The 19,271-nt window shown below is 39.3% G+C and overlaps 1 protein-coding gene across 2 annotated transcripts in view; it reads right to left on the bottom strand.

Annotated features, from left to right (window-relative positions):
* MYO3A (myosin IIIA) overlaps nt 1–19,271 on the bottom strand; it is a 177,708-nt gene that overhangs the window by 40,917 nt on the left and 117,520 nt on the right. Inside the window, exons 21-26 of one of the 2 annotated variants that reach the window (XM_067030447.1) lie at nt 17,310–17,463; nt 16,078–16,166; nt 13,694–13,823; nt 7,678–7,757; nt 7,156–7,233; nt 4,049–4,254 (exon numbers count right to left, since the gene is read on the bottom strand). In XM_067030447.1, coding sequence (XP_066886548.1) covers nt 4,049–4,254; nt 7,156–7,233; nt 7,678–7,757; nt 13,694–13,823; nt 16,078–16,166; nt 17,310–17,463 — 737 coding nt within the window. Of the gene's footprint in view, nt 1–4,048; nt 4,255–6,898; nt 7,234–7,677; nt 7,758–13,693; nt 13,824–16,077; nt 16,167–17,309; nt 17,464–19,271 lie in introns of those variants that run through there. The other variant, XM_067030446.1, reaches the window with a different exon arrangement.

The following is a 19,271-nucleotide window of genomic DNA, read 5'->3' as shown; positions in this document are numbered from 1 at the left end:
TGAGAGCCCGCCTGCCGATGCAGGGGACGCGGGTTCGTGCCCAGGTCTGGGAGGATCCCACGTGCCGCGGAGCGGCTGGGCCCGTGAGCCGTGGCCGCTGAGCCTGCGCGTCCGGAGCCTGTGCTCCGCAACGGGAGAGGCTGCAACAGTGGGAGGCCCGCGTACCGCAAAGAAAGAAAAAAAAAAAGAAAAATATTTAGCCCCGTGATTGTTTCAGGAGTTATCTTTAACTTCTTGCTTCACCTCAAGAAATATGAATGGAAATCATACATAAGGGATTATGAATAGTTTATGTAAGAAAGAGTCAATAAACTCTGATTAGTGGACTTTATTCAAAGAAAAAAATAAGCCTATATCAAAAGATTGAAAAATGAATACATGTTGATGTTCTAATATATATAGTACGTATTTATATATTACTTTTAGGATTATCTGCCTTCTCTGAATTTCTACTATAATCTAAGAAGTCTCCCCCTTTTCTCCTCACTCCCACCAGCTCTACTTCATGCGCCCAGACCTGCACACTTCTAGTAAAAATATCCACTCTTTTTCATTCGTGTAACAAATACTTATTGAACACCTAGCATGTGCCAGGCACCCTCCTAAGTGCTGGGGACGCAGCAGTGAACATGGCAGACCAACACCCCGGCCTCCTGGAGTTTATGTTACATCGTATGATAACGTAGATAATCAGATCCCTGTCCCACAACTAATCTGGACTGTGAGTTTCTTAACGTCAAAGGTTCTTTTATGAATCTTTGGGTTAAGATCTGAGTTAATCTTTTGTCCAAGGACTGGAACATAGTGGGTGTGCAATTAAATGCTTGTTGAGTGACTCACAGACTGTCTCTGGGACTGGCTGTGGAAATAAACACCTAGGCGCACCACATGAACTTAGGGAGGAAAAAGCCCCAGACCTGTGCTTTGTTGGGCCTCTTGTTTTAAATCCAACATACCAACTCTGCTTTGCTTTTAATGGGTTTGCTTCATGGTGTACGTTGCGGTACTTTAGACCACAGCACGGTAGGTAGTTAAGTTATTTGGGGAGTTTGAGGCTGAGGCAAAAATAATAATGAAAATAATTATAGCTGATATGTATTGTCAACGTTTGGCTCCATCTACAAACTTCATACATATTACTTCATTTAATGTTTATAACCACCTATAAAATAGATATTGATACTACTCTCATCATCCTTATTTGCAGATGGAAAGATTGAAGATCGAACATTACTCAAGTAACGCTGAACAAAGTCACACATTTAGTAAGTGGTAGAATTGGGATTCAAACCTGGGTTTTCTGATTTCAAAGCATGTGTACTTACCTCCTTCACTACACTACTTCCTTCTCTAAGTTCTGTTTGTTTTAGAGCTCTGACAGCCAACTCATTGTGTATAGGTGCCTGGTGGGAAAATAGAGCCAACTTCAGTGGCTTCTTAGTATAAGGGTTCATTTGAAATAACTACAGTGAAAACCCAGTATCTTGTGCAAAGTAAGTTCATGTTATGTGTCTTCCTTTAGGATTATTTCTTTGTCACAAAACAGAAGAGTTTATCGACAACAGAATAGACAAAGGGTCTGATGAATTTTGCATCTTACAAGGAGGGTTAGTCAAAGGCTAAGCCAGACAGAGGAGGGTTATTTAGTCCTATTTACACCTCCACAGGGCCCTTGCAAATTGTCCTGCCTTCTTAAGAGTCTATGCCAATTCGGATGACAGTTTTCAAATTAGTGGCAGAGAAAAGGCTTAGCCTTTTATTTCTGGAGCTTCCTAGATTCAGAATAGTTATTCACATGTTCTCCATAAACTTAGTTTTTTCCCCTCTCCATTTATCATGTAGTAATTTGCTATTCTATAACAGCATGGGACTCGGAAGCATATTTTAAAATTTATTCTCACCTCTGACCTTCCAAGTAAGTTACTTTCAAGTACAACATCATCAAGAAAATAAGCTCATCTCTTCTATGGGCCATATTGTAAAATCATAGATAGTTTTGAAACTACTAGTTTAGTCTAGCATTTAAGGCTCTCTCTTCATAACTTTACCTGATCTGTTTTCCCATCTGACCCCATCTTTATAATGTCTGTCACGTCAGTAACACATCCTGCTCAGCCAGTCTAATCCAAGTCCCTCTAGTTTTTGGAACACCAGCCTGTACACCAAGAAAGCCCCTTCCTGTCTTCTCCATAAACTATGCCCACCATCAGATCCCTGTTTAGCACTCTTTCTTGATATTCTCTCTCATCAGCCTTCTTGGAGACCATCTTTCTCTTCCCTGAACTCTTACACCACGTACCACCCCTTTGGATCCTGGTATTTATGAACCTGCAGTGTTCACTAACCTCTGTGTCTGCAGCTCTGAGAATTCTAATGCGATTGTTAACTCTTGAGGATCAAGCAAGCTTTAAACCTCAGTGTCTTCCACAGTACTTAGCACAGTGCCTTGTATATAAAAAACAGTCACTGAAATTTAAGGGTACTTATATTAAGATTATATTAACGTTACCTATATTGATAGTTAAGCAAGTTAAAGATGAACTCTTCTCCTAAAAAATGAAAAGTATAATAATAAGGTCAAATTTTCATTTGAAATTTGAAACTCAAGAATGTTTGGGTTACCTGCTTTCATGTACAGAATGGAGGATTTACCTACTGGCCAATAAGAAATTCCAGTATTTTTTATTTCTTAAGTTTTGAATATAAAATTGGGTCTGCTCTGTGAGAAGTAAAGTCAATGATTAAATGTTGGCTGTACTTCTGAACTCTAAACCTTGACGTTTTTAAGCCTGTCTTAAACTACTATAGAAGAGTTGCCAATATGAAAGTCACTGTATTTATGTAATTTTGCTCTCTGTCATGAAAATGTGGTAGCGTTTTCTTTCTATCAAGGCAGTTCAAATGAATACCTCTCTTTCCTTTCCTAGGTCTCTAAAGAAAAAAATCAAAAATTACCAGGAATTGCTGAAAATATGAAAATTTTCAAAAAGAATTAGAATTCTCAGTTCTTTTAGAAAGGGTCTTGGTTACCCCAAGTAAAAGAATGTTTGACACAGACAAGACAATGGTTTGCGGGGGATTTTGTGACTGTACAGTTCATTGTGCCATCGCAAAACTTTGTTTTATTCTTAATATTACTTTGTACACGCTTTAAAAAAGGCAGAGAATGTTACCTATGGAGACTTCCTCAAATGCTAGGCTTTACCTGAAACTTGTAATAGACTTCACTTTTGAAAATTGAAACTTCAAGTTTAACGGCTAAGAGGAATCAGCGAATTGATAAATATCAGAAACATGGGCATTTCAAACATTAAATATATAAGATATTGAGCCTCTACAGCACCACTAGTGAGTTACTCGATCATATACATTTAATACATAACTTAATTCATTTTACATTCATCTCGAACATTGAGAAGGGCTCCTAAAACCTAACTGCTTCCGTATGTCTTCTAAATCCCCTCCAGAGACCATCTCACTCAGTCCTCACAACAACTCTATCAGGCAGTCATGAGGAAAAAAATGAGGTTTCCTGGAGGCCAGGGTTTCTCAGCCTTGATACTGTTAATATCTTAGGCTGGGTAATTCATTGTTGGGGGCGGGGAGGTTGTCCTGTGCATTTTCGGACGTTTAGCAGCATCTCTGGTCTCCACACACTAGATGCCATCAGCACCCTACCCTCCCATCAGTTGTGACAACCGAAAATGTCTCCACACATTAACATGTTTTCCGAGGGTCAAAATCTCCCCTCATTGGCAGTCACTGGTACCGGCCCACGGTCACACAGCAAGCGGCTAAGCAAAGATGAAAACCAGCTCCTCAGAACAGACTCTCAGGCCCCTCTGTCATCCTGTCTCTGACCTGGGTCTCTCAGCTGACAAGAGAAATTTCCAGCCCCAGTTAAGAGTTACCTTCTCTTTCGACACAGAATCATTTTCATGATCAAAATGCCTCCTTTCTAGAACCCCTGAGTGATTCTCTTTCTGTCTCCTATCATTCTTCTCAAGAATTTTTACTGTACATGGAAACTAAAAAGAAGTCCACATACCGCTTTATAAAGTTGGCAAAAAGTATCCGATGTGAGTATCCCAGCCTTCGAATTCTTGCTGTTTCCAGAATGCCTGTGTAGCGAAGCTGGAGCAGGACTTTCTCTTTGTCGTATTTTCTTGCCTGACGTTCATTGTTTGGTTTGATGCAGCGGACAAAGTGAGGCTGGCCGACCACCATTTTAGATAACAAATCCATCAGAGAATACTGTAATATGCAACAAAAATAAAATTCCCAGCGTAGCATTCAGAAACTTACGAGCTCGCAGGTCTTTCTTTTAATTATAAGAATAAAATCTGAAAACTGAGAGTTACACAGTAATTCACAATGAGGGATATATGTGTTAATAAATATTTTCCTTATAGTATATTTTTAAAAATACATACTTACTCATAAAAAGGTAGAGGCAATAACTAGGAACTTGGCTATTAAAAGGCTGCCTGTGAATTCTTAAGGCAACTTTAATTAATAGACAAAATTATTTTTGATATAGCTTGTTTGGAAGTAATTATATCCTCTCATGGAAACTGGCCAAATTACAATATTTAGCACACAATCTGGTTCCCTCCTTATACTATTAATTTCCTTGTCTAGTTCTTTTTTGGTAGAAAGTACGAAAGTAAACCCTTTAACCCCTCTCAGTATCATCTCCTAGTTTAGAATAAGGACTGAGAAGTTAATGCATTTTACTATGTAAGACACAGTTATAAAGATAAGCAAATCCACTTAAGTACTCTAATCTGCTCCAGTTTGATGATTTTCTTACTTTAGAAATATTTTAATCACATAGATATGAAAACCGTCTTCTGCAGCAATACCTTATTAAAACAGCAGCCAATCGCCGGACAACCAAGTATAACACAGCAGGATGATCATGGTTCAACTAAAATGGAATCCCAGCAAACCAGTATGTCAAAGACTGGGATTACAGCTGTTGGCGAGGTGATGAGTGTATGAACACAGACAGCTGTTGATGGCTGAACCTCCTTTACTGATGGAAGTATAAAGCCTGGGTTACAAAGCCAGTGCAAAGCAAATCCTGGAATTGGGCAACTGACAAAGCACTGGGTTTGCACAGCTTCCTCTTGGGCACCGACACTCAGCTGTGAGCTTCTTCAAAGAGCTGGGGTCTCTGCCACTTCGGGGCCCTTTCCATGACATTTACCTGTGAGTCATCATTGCAAACATCTGCCAGACGCTAGAGACAGCAAGGTGATAGCTGTGTCTGTGGGTATGCTGAGCAAGAGCTCCCTGCAACTTAGGCATTGGTGCTTCACAGGGACCAAGGCAGAGTATTATATCATGTTCATCCTCCTCTGCAGAATGAAACGTAACTTAAAATATGGTACATATGGTACATACTAAAGGTACTTCTATCCCTTTTCATCGCAGCCTGGGGTGTAAAATGACTTTATGAATGCACAGCTCGAACACACACACACACACACACACACACACACACACACACAGACACACAGACACACACAGACACACACACACACACACAGACACACAGACACACACACACACACACACACACACACACAGACACACACACACACACACACACACTGTTGGATGTCAACAACAGTGGTACCATAATGGGCTTGGACGACTCACTTAAAGACAAAAATAATCTGGCTGTAAATACTGTCAGTCCTTCAGCTGTGCTGCAGCCTGCGGTAAGGTGGATGTACCAGCCGCAAACAAGATATTAAGCATGTAAATGCGCTAGGTGCTACTCAAAGATGTTAAGCACACACTGTCTGCTACGAGCTTAGGACTTGAGAAATATTTAATAAAGCTACCCAGTTATTTTTAAAAGTAGTTCATGAATCTGTTAGGGAACTGGATTTATTCACTGAACACGTAGTAAATTTAACCCCATTTCCTCCCCTTCTCCCACATTACATGATATTAATAAATTTCTAAATTTTAGGTGGTATTTTATTCATTTTCATTGGCTGGTTAGTATGATTTTATCAGAAGAGATAAACAAGAACTGGAACCAGTAATGAAGGCAGGGTTATCTAGAGTTTGTTCTCCAGGGCACAGAGAGAATGAAGTGCTGCTTTTCTTTCCTATCTTTCTCCTACCTTGTCCAAGGAAGAAAGGTCACCTTGGTCCTATGCTAAGGAAACAGTGACTCACTTCCTTGGCATGTTACTGGTATTTCCCTGGTGTCCCTTCTCTTTGTCCCATGCCTACACCAGTTGTTTTTCTTTTTTCTTTCTTTTTTTTTTTTTTTTTCTTTTTGCGGTACGCGGGCCTCTCCCTGCTGTGGCCTCTCCCGTTGCGGAGCACAGGCTCCGGACGCGCAGGCGCAGCGGCCATGGCTCACGGGCCCAGCCGCTCCGCGGCACGTGGGATCCTCCCGGACCGGGGCACGAACCCGCGTCCCCTGCATCGGCAGGCGGACTCTCAACCACTGCGCCACCAGGGAAGCCCTGTTTTTCTTTTGAGGTGTTCAGCTCGTCTAGCTACCGGGAGATGTGGAACACGGAGGTGGGTGCTCGACCTCGTCCCATGTGTCCACCTTAAGATCATTCAGGGGTGGGAAGGGGGGCTGATGGTTTTCATACCGTTGAATTTCAAACGCTTTTAGGCTTTATTCTAGTGAAAATGTGTTTGGTTCTATGGACAAATTTTAACCAAGCTACAGACCGCCATTAAGATTGACCTAGTATACAATAATTTTATCAATAAAATACCAAAGTAAACCAACCCATAGGTTTTTGAGAACGCACTGTAATATATCGTGTATCTAACAGATAGTAAATGAAACACAACACAAATTCTCTTTTGATAATAGCACTGATATTTGTTACTTTTTTTTTTTTTTTTTTTTTTGGTGGTACGTGGGCCTCTCACGTTGCGGAGCACAGGCTCTGGACGCACAGGCTCAGTGGCCGTGGCTCACGGGCCCAGCTGCTCCGCGGCACGTGGGATCTTCCCAGACCGGGGCACGAACCTGTGTCCCCTGCATCGGCAGGCGGATTCTCAACCACTGCGCCACCAGGGAAGCCCTGTTACTTACTTTTAATCTGTAAATCCCATTTAGAATAAATAACATGCCTAAGCACAACACAACGTAATTTAATATCTTACTCTAAAATACGATGCAACTGTTTGTGTTTTCATGTTGGTTGTCTCTCTGGCGCGACGGGTGGCTTCTCCAGTTTCACCCTAAGACCCAGAAAGACAGCGATACTTCAGCACCTATTGTACTTTATGCTGTACAGGGAGCACGTGGAATTCTCCTTAGTCTATGCCTTCACATACATAAAATAACAAAATGTTGAATTTTTATTTTAAGGTAATTGTTTTGCCAGTCTCATTGGGATTTTAATCAATTTTGCTTGGAATGTATCTCTAACCTTAGCTAATACATTTTTAGTTGGTCTTAGAGTAACATTAAAAGTAGCTATAAATGAAGTTAGGAATATATCAGAAATGCATGATTATCTTAGTGACTAGCGGTAATATGAACATAACGTAAATATCTGTTTAAGTAGAAAAGAAAGATCAAAGGGAGAAAACGAAGGGAAAGGCTGTTTACTCTTATACAAATACTTCCATTGTAAAGGTTAGATTCTTAGTCTCATTGCCATGAAAAATACATTTCCTTACCTTTGTCAGGTTGATTGATTTTTTTGAAGTCCTCATTTGATAGTTTAGTATGTTTTTAGTTTTAGAATATGGCAGATTACCTATGGGAATGTAGATAAAATTAATACACCTTTTAGAATCCTTAGTGGTAGAAGATTTCCTCCATTTATTTCAATGTTAAAATATGCATTGCTGGCCCTGCAATATTCACACTCACATGCTTGGTTAACTAGTTATTGAGACACTTAGAAATAAAATAATATTACTTGAAAATGTATAACAAATTTTAAACTCAGAAAAACACTCCAGCTTAGAGAATAGGAAAAGGAGAGCTAAGTGTTGGATTTCCGTTTAATTGCTACAAGATATGGGGTGATGAGGATAAAGGGAGCAATTTGCTTCTTTTTGTGTATGTGCTAAATAGCATCTGAGACTTTCTTTAATGCAAATGTGAGCTTTACAATGGGCCTTAAAAATCATATGGATCGTTAAATCACATGAAGTGGTTATAAGCAAATCAAGTGTGGTTGAGGGCAAAGGACGTTTTCAACCTAACATTCAGAAATATCTGCCTGGTGCTAGGGCTCTATAATTGTACACAACCCAAGGCTATGGAAAATCACAGTGTAGTGAGAAAGATTACGTCCTTTGAAGCCAGGAAGACTTGGGTTTGCATACCAGCCGTGTAGTGTTTAAATTGTGGGTCATCTACTTAGTCTCTGAGTCACAGTGTGAGTCCATAAAATGGAGATAATTATGCCTACCTCACAGGAATTTTTTTTTTTTTTTTTTTTGCGGTACGCGGGCCTCTCACTGTTGTGGCCTCTCCTGTTGCGGAGCACAGGCTCTGGACGCACAGGCTCAGTGGCCATGGCTCACGGGCCCAGCAGCTCTGTGGCATGTGGGATCTTCCCGGACCGGGGCATGAACCCGTGTCCCCTGCATCGGCAGGCGGACTCTCAACTACTGCGCCACCAGGGAAGCCCTACCTCATAGGATTTTGATGACAGGTGACAGTATGTGTAGCCCGTGGTGCCTGGAAATGTCAGTTCTCTTTCACTCGTCGCCCACCTCCCACCAAGCACAATACAGCAACTAGCCCACGAGCCAAGAGTTTATCATCCTAGTAGGAATGTTCAAAATATCTCCAGAATTCCGTATCACTTCAGGAAGACTGTTTCTCTTTCATTCTTGCAGGCAATGAGGCTACGTATTTTGGCAAATCCTGCACATTTTTTTTGTGGCTGCAGAAGGCTGGCTCAGAGATGATGGTGCAGGAAGGAGCCCTGCCTGGGGTGCGGCTGGCAGCGCCCTGCTCTGCTCTGTCCCCTTTCCCTCATCACCCTAGGAAAAGTGCTGGGGAGGGGCAGACACTGCATTCAGCAAGGTTCCCTCTTGAAATGTGACCCTTGCTGAACAGAGGTGAGTGGACGGAGACGGTAACTGGGTAACTGATGACTGTCAGAGGGGCAGCTTCAGGAAGTATGCCTACTGTTCTTTCTCTTTCTTTTCTTTTCTTTTAGGATTACCAGGGAAAGTTTTAGAAAAATAATTTAATTGGGGGAAAAAGTGACCGTAGACTTGGAGATTTCTTGGAAGCATGATGAACATACAAAGTGCTAGAAGCACATGAATTAGGATAGACCCTTTGCTTAATAGATATCATTACTTAATATTAACCAAACATAAAGTAAAATTTTAAGTCTATCTGAAAATCAAACAACTAGAGGAAATTTAAAGATTACTAATTTCCCTTTAACAAAATTTACACACTAACCATAAAATTATTTAACAACAAAATAAGTGAGAGACTTTCAAAAACTCATTTATGCATACCAGCAAGAACTAAAATTAGCGTAGATCTTAATTTCAGAGAAATATATCCTCTTTGCATCTATAGTTGACCTGATGAACGAACCTGTGATAAAACAAACTAGAGATTTGAGTTGCCAGCAATACTGATGTATTTCTCCCTAATGCTGGCCGAACTATATTTCATATTTGCATGCAAAGGGCCATGGTTATTTTAGAATCTTGGAGACAGCATAATGTAGAACCGACGAACCGGAGCTTTCAAGCCTAATTCTAAGCCTTCTCAGTGGGGTAATGTTGAGAAAGCAGCTCAGTGTTCCCGAGTCTCAGTGTGTCATCTGTAAAAGCAGTTCCTCCTCAGAGTATTGTTTTTAATTTATTTATTTTTGGCTGCATTGGGTCTTCATCACTGCGTGTGGGCTTTTCTCTAGTTGCGGTGAGCAGGGGCTACTCTTGTTGCAGTGTGCGGGCATCTCATTGTGGTGGCTTCTCTTGTTGCGGAGTATGGGCTCTAGGCGTGTGGGCTTCAGTAGTTGTGGCACGCGGGCTCAGTAGCTGTGGTGCACGGGCTTAGTTACTCTGCGGCATGTGGGATCTTCCCGGACTAGGGCTCGAACCCACGTCCCCTGTACTGGCAGGCAGATTCTTAACCACTGTGCCACGAGGGAAGTCCGAGTGTTGTTTTTAGAAGTAAATGAAAGTACTTAGTACAGTGACTAGCACACTGCAATTTCTAAATAAAGTTATCTATTGTCATTGTTATTATTATTATATGTGTACACATCTGGCTGAATGTAAACCCCAAACACCTTTGATAGCTTTGAGGTTGAGTTACTGAAACACCTTTGACTATAGAGTTCTGCTCTTCTCCCTGGCCAACTAGACACTGTTCTGTTGAAAGTCAGGAGACACGGCATAGTATTGAGAACCTGGTTGTGTATTTTATAAGGGTGAAAACATGAAATTAGATGCGTAGATGCTGTTGGCAGATACAGAAAGAGATGGCTATCTTTTTTATGTGAATTCACTTTATTAAGAATATTTATAACATATATCATCTTTTAGAGTTAATACGAGACAAGGGAGAGCCGCACCAATCTGTGTTAAATGCTCCAAAGTTGGAGCTTTAATACAACTATATTGTTTCTAACATTCAAAGGCTTTCTTTTTAAAAAATTTTTATTGGAGTATAGTTGATTTACAGTAGACAATTGTTAAAGTCAAAACCGAAGACTATTTTTCTGGATAAGATAAAGTAACACAGACTGGATTACCTTCTCACCTAAAACAACTAAAAAGACATACAAAGTCTATGGAACAGTGTTTTTTTTCTTTCCAATTTTTTCTACTGTGGTAAAATAGACATAACATAAAATTTAGCATCTTAACCTTTTTAAGTGCACATCTCAGTGGTATTAAATACATTCACAATGTTGTGCAACCATCACCACCATCAATCTCCATAACTCTTTTCATCTTGTAAAACTGAAATTCTATACCCATTCTATACTAACTACATTCTATTAGTTAGTTAAATACTAACTCCCCATGCCCCCATCCCAGCTCTTGACAACCAACATTCTACTTTCTGTCTCTATGATTCTGACTACTCTCAGTACTTCATATAAGTGGAATCATGTAGTATTTGTTTAGGAGCAACAATTTTTGCAATCAAGCAACAATTTTTGCATCAATATAGGACACTGATCCTTGAGAGAGAGGAAACAAATGAGGTGAGCCCTATGATTACTCCAGCTTTCTGTCCAGAGGGTTTATGTTGCAAATGCAGGGACAGGAACCCAATGAAGCTTGGAGAGAACAGATATAACCAATAGGAGACAAACAGCAAGATAGTGTCAAGCCCAACCATATCATTAATTACATTAAATGTAAATTGTTTGATCACCCCAATGAAAAGGCAGAGATTATCAGGTTGGATTTTAAAAAGCAAGGCCCAATTATATGCTGTCTACAAAAAACCCACTTTAAATAGAAACTCAAAAATAAGTTGAAGTTAAAAGCATAAAAAGATACACCATTTAACTACTAATCATAAGAAAGTTGGAGTCTTCCTATTAATATCAGGCAAAGTAGATTTCAGAACAAAGAATATTACCAGACATAAAAGAGTTATTTAGTAATAATACAGGGGACTATTCATCAAGAAGATATAACAATTCTAGATGTTATGCATCCAATAACAGACCTTAAGCACATAAAGCAAAAACTGATAGAAATGAAAGAAAAAATAGATAAATTGACAATTATAGACAGATATTTCAAAACCACTTTCTCAATAACTGAGAGAACCAGGAGAGAGAAAACTTGTAAGTATACAGAAGATCTGACCAATATTATCAACCAAGTTGACCTAATTGCCACTTATGGAATACTCCATCCAGCAACAGCAGAATACACATTATTTTCAAGTGCAAATGAAACATAAAACAAAATAGAGCATATTCTGGGCCAGAAAATATGTCTCAATAAATTTAAATGAATTAAATCATACAAAGTATGCTTTCTGAGCAATACAAAATTAAATTAGTAGTTCATAACAAAAAGATATCTGGAAAATCCCAATATATTTAGAAATTACATATAATACTTATAAATAACCCCTATAAATGCCTATATTAGAAAAGAAGAAATTTTCTTAAATCAATGACTTAACTTTTCATCTCAGAAATCAGAAGGCAAAATAAACCCTGAAAGAAACAGAAGAAAACAATAAAGACAAAAGCCCCCCCCCCAAAAATCAACAAAATAAAAAGTAAAAATTCAATAGAAAAAAATCAATGAAACTATAAGTTGGTTCTTTGAGAATATCAATAAAATTGATAAATCTCTAGAAAATCTATCAAGAATAAAATGAGAGAGAACTTACATTATCTATATCAGGAATGAGAGAGCTGATATAACCTTAAGATCTACAGACATACAAAGGATAATAAGGGATTATTATCAAATTTATGTGAATAAATTTGATAGCATAGATTAAATAGAAAATTTTCCTAAAAGATACAACCCACTCTAAAGCTAATTCAAAATAAAAATCTTGAATAGCCTTATATTTATTAAAGAAATTGAATCTAGAGGTAAAAGCCTTCTGACAAAAAAACCCTTCAAATTCAGATGACTTCCCTGGTGAATTCTATTAAGTAATTTAGGAAGAAATAATATTCACTCTATTTTTCTTGAAAATTGAAGAGGAAGCATTATTTCTCAATTCATTCTATGAGGCCAGTATTACTCTGATCCCAAAATCAGAAAAAAAAATTATAAGAAAACTACAGTCCAATGTCCCTCATGAACATAGATGCAAAAATTCTTAACAAAATTCTTAGCAAATTGAATCTGGCAATACATAAAAAGTATGTCAAGATTTTCCCAGGAGTTTGGGATTGAAATGTACAAACTGCTATATTTAAAATAGATAACCAACAAGGACCTATTGTATAGCACAGGGAACTCTGCTCAATATACTATAACAACCTAAATGGGAAAAGAACTAGAAAAAGAATAGATACGTGTATATGTATACCTGAATCACTCTGCTGTACACCTGAAACTAACACAACATTGTTAATCACCTATACTCCAATATTAAAAAAAACTATATTTCAATAAAAATTTTTTAAAAAGACTTTCTCAGGAATAAAAGTCAGTAAAACGTTCAGAAATCAATCCATGTAATTCACCATATTTACAGATGCAAAGAAAAAACAAAGCAAAAACAAATGATGATTTCAATAGATGCAGAAAATTCATCTATGTACGTCAAGAACTCATCAAATTTTACTGTCTAAATATATGCTCTTTATTGTGTGTCAGTTATACCTCAACAAACTATAAAAAACCAAGTGCAGAAAACAATTTTGAACTCCAATAAAGAAAAAGACCAAACTACATTTTTTTTCTACTTAAAAGCAAACGCAAGGATTATATGGTTGGTTGGCAAAAGGCACACAACTTTTAATCAATTAGGCAGAACTCACTAAACCTATAGAATCTCAAAGAATCATCCAATGTTGCCCACTCCTGACACAGCAAGTAATTCTGAACTCTCTGAAGGGGATGGTACTCTTTTAGTGAGTAGCTAGGACACCACTGTATTTTCTGGTGAGTGCTTCAAAACTTTTCTTTAATGGAAACCTAGCTTCTTTATAAAAATAAAACCAACTCACACACACAAAAAAAATGGAAGGAAATTGCCTCAGCTTACCTGTTTTGGTTAGAGGGTGGCTGACTAGCTGCCGAATTACACTGTTTTCTGATGACCTCAAAAGTAGCACAATATCAGTTGGAAGAGTGTCTCTATTTTTAGCTAAGAACCCACTTGCATTATAGATGACCTGTTGATGAAGTATGTTATCATCATTGTCACAATCAATGTCATCACCCTCATCCGCAGCAGCAGCATCATTATCATTACCAACAGATATTTATTGAGAGCTTACTTAGCGCTAAGTGACAGTTACACAAAGATTTACAGAGGTAGCCCCTCACAACTTGGTTGGAAAAGTGAACCTCTCCAGGTTTACATCATATCTTTTCAGAGAAAAATCTGTGTCATACTGATTTTATTTGTGTTGACACAATCAAAGAGGTCTGATTCCTCCCACTTATTATATGTCGTGTTGGAAATTTTGTGGGTCTCCCGTCTCTGTTTGGAGGGTTGGGGCCACCAAGGTATTCTCATTTCTATGGTAACTGATTCACCTGCAGCGGAAAGGCTTTTGTAGATTTAGTCTCAGTAGTAGTGTGGTCTAAATACCCTGTGGGTGTTTGTGTTTCTGGCACTTCTTTTTTTTTTTTTTTTTTTTTTTTTTGTGGTACGCGGGCCTCTCACTGTTGTGGCCTCTCCCGTTGCGGAGCGCAGGCTCCAGACGCGCAGGCCCAGCGGCCATGGCTCACGGGCCCAGCCGCTCCGCGGCATGTGGGATCTTCCCGGACCGGGGCACGAACCCATGTCCCCTGCATCGGCAGGAGGATTCTCAACCACTGCGCCACCAGGGAAGCCCGTTTCTGGCACTTCTAAATAATTTTAAGGCTTTTAAAGGTCAATGTAACCCAAAGGTTTTGGTAGGACGGTCCAGTGTGGTCGTTGTTATGGGCTGAATTGTGTCCGAAATTAATATGTTGGAAATCGAATCCCCAAGGTGACTGTATTTTGGAAACAAGGTCTTTAAGGAGGTAATGAAGGTTCAATGAAGTTTACTATAAGAGTGAGGCTCTAATCCCACAGGACTAGTGTTCTTATGAGAAGAGGAAGCTACAGCAGAGATCTCCTTCTCTCCCTCATATGTACACAGAGAAAAGGCCATATGAAGGCACTGGGAGAAGGCAGCTATCTGCAAGCCAGGAAACAGGTCTCACCAGATCTGCTGGCACCTAGATGTTGGCCTTCTAGCCTCCAGAACTGTGAGGAAATAAATTTCCGTTGTTTAAGACACCCAGCCTGTGGTATTTTTGTTATGGCAGCCCAAGAAGACTAATACAGTTGTTAAAAATAACTGGATAGGGCTTCCCTGGTGGTGCAGTGGTTGAGAATTCACCTGCCCATGCAGGGGACATGGGTTCGAGCCCTGGTCAAGGAAGATCTCACATGCCTTGGAGCAACTAAGCCCGTGCGCCACAACTACCAAGCCCGTGTGCCACAACTACTGAAGCCCGCGCGCCTAGAGCCTGTGCTCCACAACAAGAGAAGTCACCACAGTGAGAAGCCCGTGCACCACAACGAAGAGTAGCCCCCGCTCGCCGCAACAAGAGAAAGCCCACGCACAGCAATGAAGACCCAACGTAGCCAAAAATAAATAACTTAATTAATTTTTAAAAAACTGGATAAAAGGATCATAGGAGATTCTTAACGAATATTTTAAAGTAGGCTTATTTGGAAAATCACATGCTGAAAATCATGAGAAAGATGATAACTGTATATTTAAGGTAGATTTTGTTTTCAATGACAAAAGTCTGGACTACTGACTGACACAGAAGTTCTACTAGACTAGAATGCCCAGGGTTCTGTGGTATTTTATCTTGTTTGTATATGTCTATGAATTCCTTCTTGATTTGAATATCTTCTTAGTCCTTCAATATTTATAACATCATTGTGAGGGAAAGACCTGTTATTCTCTACAGAAGGAAAAGAAACTGTCTCCTGGGTTTCTTTCCATATGTCGGATGGCATATCTGAGGTTTGCTCTGGTGTAGGAAGTGTATCCACCAATGCATAAACACTGCTTCCTCTGACTGCATGACAGTCCGTCAGTTAATTCTAATTAATCAGCTCAGTGATCTGGCCATACCTCCAGCCTGGGACCTTCTCTTGTTGGGAAGGAGGAGAGACAAAGGCTGCCACGGACAGAGAAGCAACTTAAGTCTGAAGAAGGCAGTTTATACAAAAGGTTCTCAGCTATCATTAAAAGAAGAAAAAAATCGGTACCCATTGGCAGCCAATCACATGCCAAGCCACACCTTAGGGTCAGAAAGATGGACTCTTTATATCATTACAGCCATCTATAAATATTTTGGGCCATAATTTTCATGGCCTTATTATTCAATGAAAGACTAAAGAGAAACTCAGTTATAATGTTTCAGAGTTCTTACCTTTCCTGCATAATGGTGAATTCCAAAACTAACTTCCATTCTTTTAGGCCTCCAGAAATACTGTGATTTCAGATTACCTTCAAATTTTTCTGTAGAAAAAAATTTAACTCCAATATCAAGCATGTAGGAGGGTCTCAAAAAATACCAATTGACAGAATCATCTCTTTCACCATAAAATGGAAAATGTGCAGTGAATAAACACAGAAAATTTTATATAGTTATTACATGCAGATTTGTAATGTCATTATAAATGGTAAAGCAAAACTTGAGATCATGAATTTTACCATTCCAATATGATTTAGGTCAGCAGGTCTCAAACCTTAGCAAGCATCAGAATCACTGGGAGGGTTTGTTAAAATAGACTGCTGGTGTGCCACCCCCAGAGTTTCTGACTCAATAGGTCTGGAGTGGGATCCAAAAATTAACATTTCTAGCAAGTTCCCAGGGGATGCTGATATTCTTGGTCTGGGGACCCCATTTTAAAACCACTGGTACAGAGGAAGGAAACTAAGTACTTGAGATTGTCCAGAGAGCTTTGTGAAACACAGCTGGATGTCAAGCCACGAGCCTAGAAATTTGGTATTTTAGTTCTCTTTTTTGTAAGAAGAGCTATAGGTTGTTATTGATTACATAGGAAACACAGTAGGATCATACAGGCATTTCTACAAGAGTTTTACCAGCACAAGTTCTCTGTTATTTCATGTCCTAGAAGGTACATTTTAACATCAAAATCAAGGGACTAGTATGAAATGATTTCCCCACCACGTTGGGGTTATTTTCTTTTCCATCTAGTATGGTCCAACTAGAGCAGAGAATAGGCAATCAGTGAGTCAGATAAACGACGAGAACATCACAGATGAATTTATTTCTTCTCTGTTAGGTATCTCATTTCCAATTCTGGAGCTGTCCTTTGGCCCTGTCCTCCAATTTCTAGTTTGGGGCTGGATAATTACTAAGGTCATTTCTAACATAAAATCCTATGATTGGGGCTCTACCATAATATAAGGAGAAGTCCAATATTGAAACTTGTCTAATTCATCACTAAATATTTCACCCTATTATAAACATTCACTGGTCTAGGTATTAGATCCAAAGCCTCTTCCTCAAAGTTAGATATGCAGGCTTTGTCACAGCAATACTCTACTAGATTATTTTTTAAAAATTTTTAATCATTCATAATTACATGACGTATTACATGAAAACTATGTAGACATAATGAATTTAAAACTCACCTACAAGAGTCTGGTCGGTGGCCTTGGGAAATCTACACTCTTCATCGAGGAGGGACAGTAAACCCATTGGCTTCTGCAGAAACATATCTAGGAGAGGCCGGTTATCTTCGTATTCAATAACTCTAGCATCCACATCTTCATTTAGGTATTCATTCTATAACGGGACATGATATGTATAGAAACACTTAAAATTTTGTGAACAATATGTAACTTGGCATCAATTACCTAAAATTCTACTTTACACATATTATAAACAATTACTCCTGGGCTTCCCTGTTGGCGCAGTGGTTGAGAATCTGCCTGCTAATGCAGAGGACACGGGTTCGAGCCCTGGTCTGGGAGGATCCCACATGCCACGGAGCAACTAGGCCCGTGAGCCACAACTACTGAGCCTGCGCGTCTGGAGCCTGTGCTCCGCAACAAGAGAGGCCGCGGAAGTGAGAGGCCCGCGTGCCGCGATGAAGAGTGGCCCCCGCTCGCCGCAACTAGAGAAAGCCCTCGCACAGCAACGAAGACCCAACACAGCCAAAAATAAATAAATTAATAAACTCCTACCTCCAACATCTTCTTAAAAAAAAAAATTACTCCCTATGACCTTGCCCTTAAACTGAGGGTATCATTTTATTTCTCTCTCCCCAGAAGTGCTAGTTCATTAAAGTCAGCACTGATGATACTCAGGGTAGTAATGAAAAGTTTCTAGCTTCTATACTAGAATTACAGGCATCTCAAATTTTCCAGATGCAGGAGACTATGTTGTTAATGAGCAGGAATAAAATCATGTTCCAGAATTGATAGAATATTAGGTATATCTTAGGGTTACACTTCCCCCAATTTAAGCCTTTTATCTAAATTCAGAAATGCTGGATCTCCCAAGAACATAGCTTTTCAGTCATGATGACATTTACATTGTTTGGGGTGAACGGCTGTGGGTCACAGGACCGACCAATGGCTGGAGAACCAAGAACACGCAGGTTCCCATCTGGGCTCTGCCACTTGACTAGACAGATAGTCCTTTGGAATTTTCTTACTCTTTAAACTTCTGTTTTTTCGTGTACTAAACAGAAGTAACAATCTCCATCTAACAAAGTAGTAATATCTGGTACATTAGTAATCATTTGTGGTGGAGTATAATATAAAATGCATAAAATAAAAACAATAGTTACTGTAAGATGTTGGTACCAGCACAACATAGACACTGATGATCTGTTTTACAAAGAGACCGAGAAGCATTGTGCTGCAGCTTTGCTTCTATGACTTTTGCCTTCATACCGGGTCCCCCTCACCCCCAGTGCTGCAATGTGTAAAAGACAGGACATAGACGACCTCTGAACTCGGACTTGTAGTGATGCTTACACGGAGGGTTCCCCCCACTTTCTCAGGTGATAAAAGAAGCAACTATTACTGGGGACATGTATCAAATAATTACTGACTGATGAAGAATGCCCTGCACCCTTCACAAACGAAAGTTACAGGCTATTTTCATTACCATTTTAATATATTCTTTAATTCATTCAATAGTTTCATTGAACTCCTTATAATAAGGCACCGTGATGGGTGATAAAAAGATGTTTAAAATAAACCCTCTGTCCTCGGTGAATTTAAGATAAAATTTGAGTGATGAGCTTTGTAAATACATACCCAAAATGCGAGGTAACACAGGATAGATAAATGCTAGGTACAATGTACTACAGGAGCTCAGAGAAAGAGAATTTATTTCTGGGATCTTCATGGATGAATTTAGCCAATGGCAGGTGGGGCATTTAATAAGCCAAAGTTTTAATCTCTGCTTTTGGGGCCTTATAAAATTGAAATCACAGTCAAGAGTGTCACCAGGAAAAAAAGTAAATGTGTATTTTTAAATAAAACAAAATCTAATATGTAAAAATGAGGCAGAACCCACTGGTCTAAAAGTTAGATCACCTGAAAGACATTCAGTTTACCCAGTACAAAAAATGGAAACAA

Source organism: Kogia breviceps, chromosome 3, assembly GCF_026419965.1.
Source record: "Kogia breviceps isolate mKogBre1 chromosome 3, mKogBre1 haplotype 1, whole genome shotgun sequence".
NCBI lineage: Eukaryota > Metazoa > Chordata > Mammalia > Artiodactyla > Physeteridae > Kogia > Kogia breviceps.
This window is presented reverse-complemented; position numbering and strand designations above follow the sequence as displayed.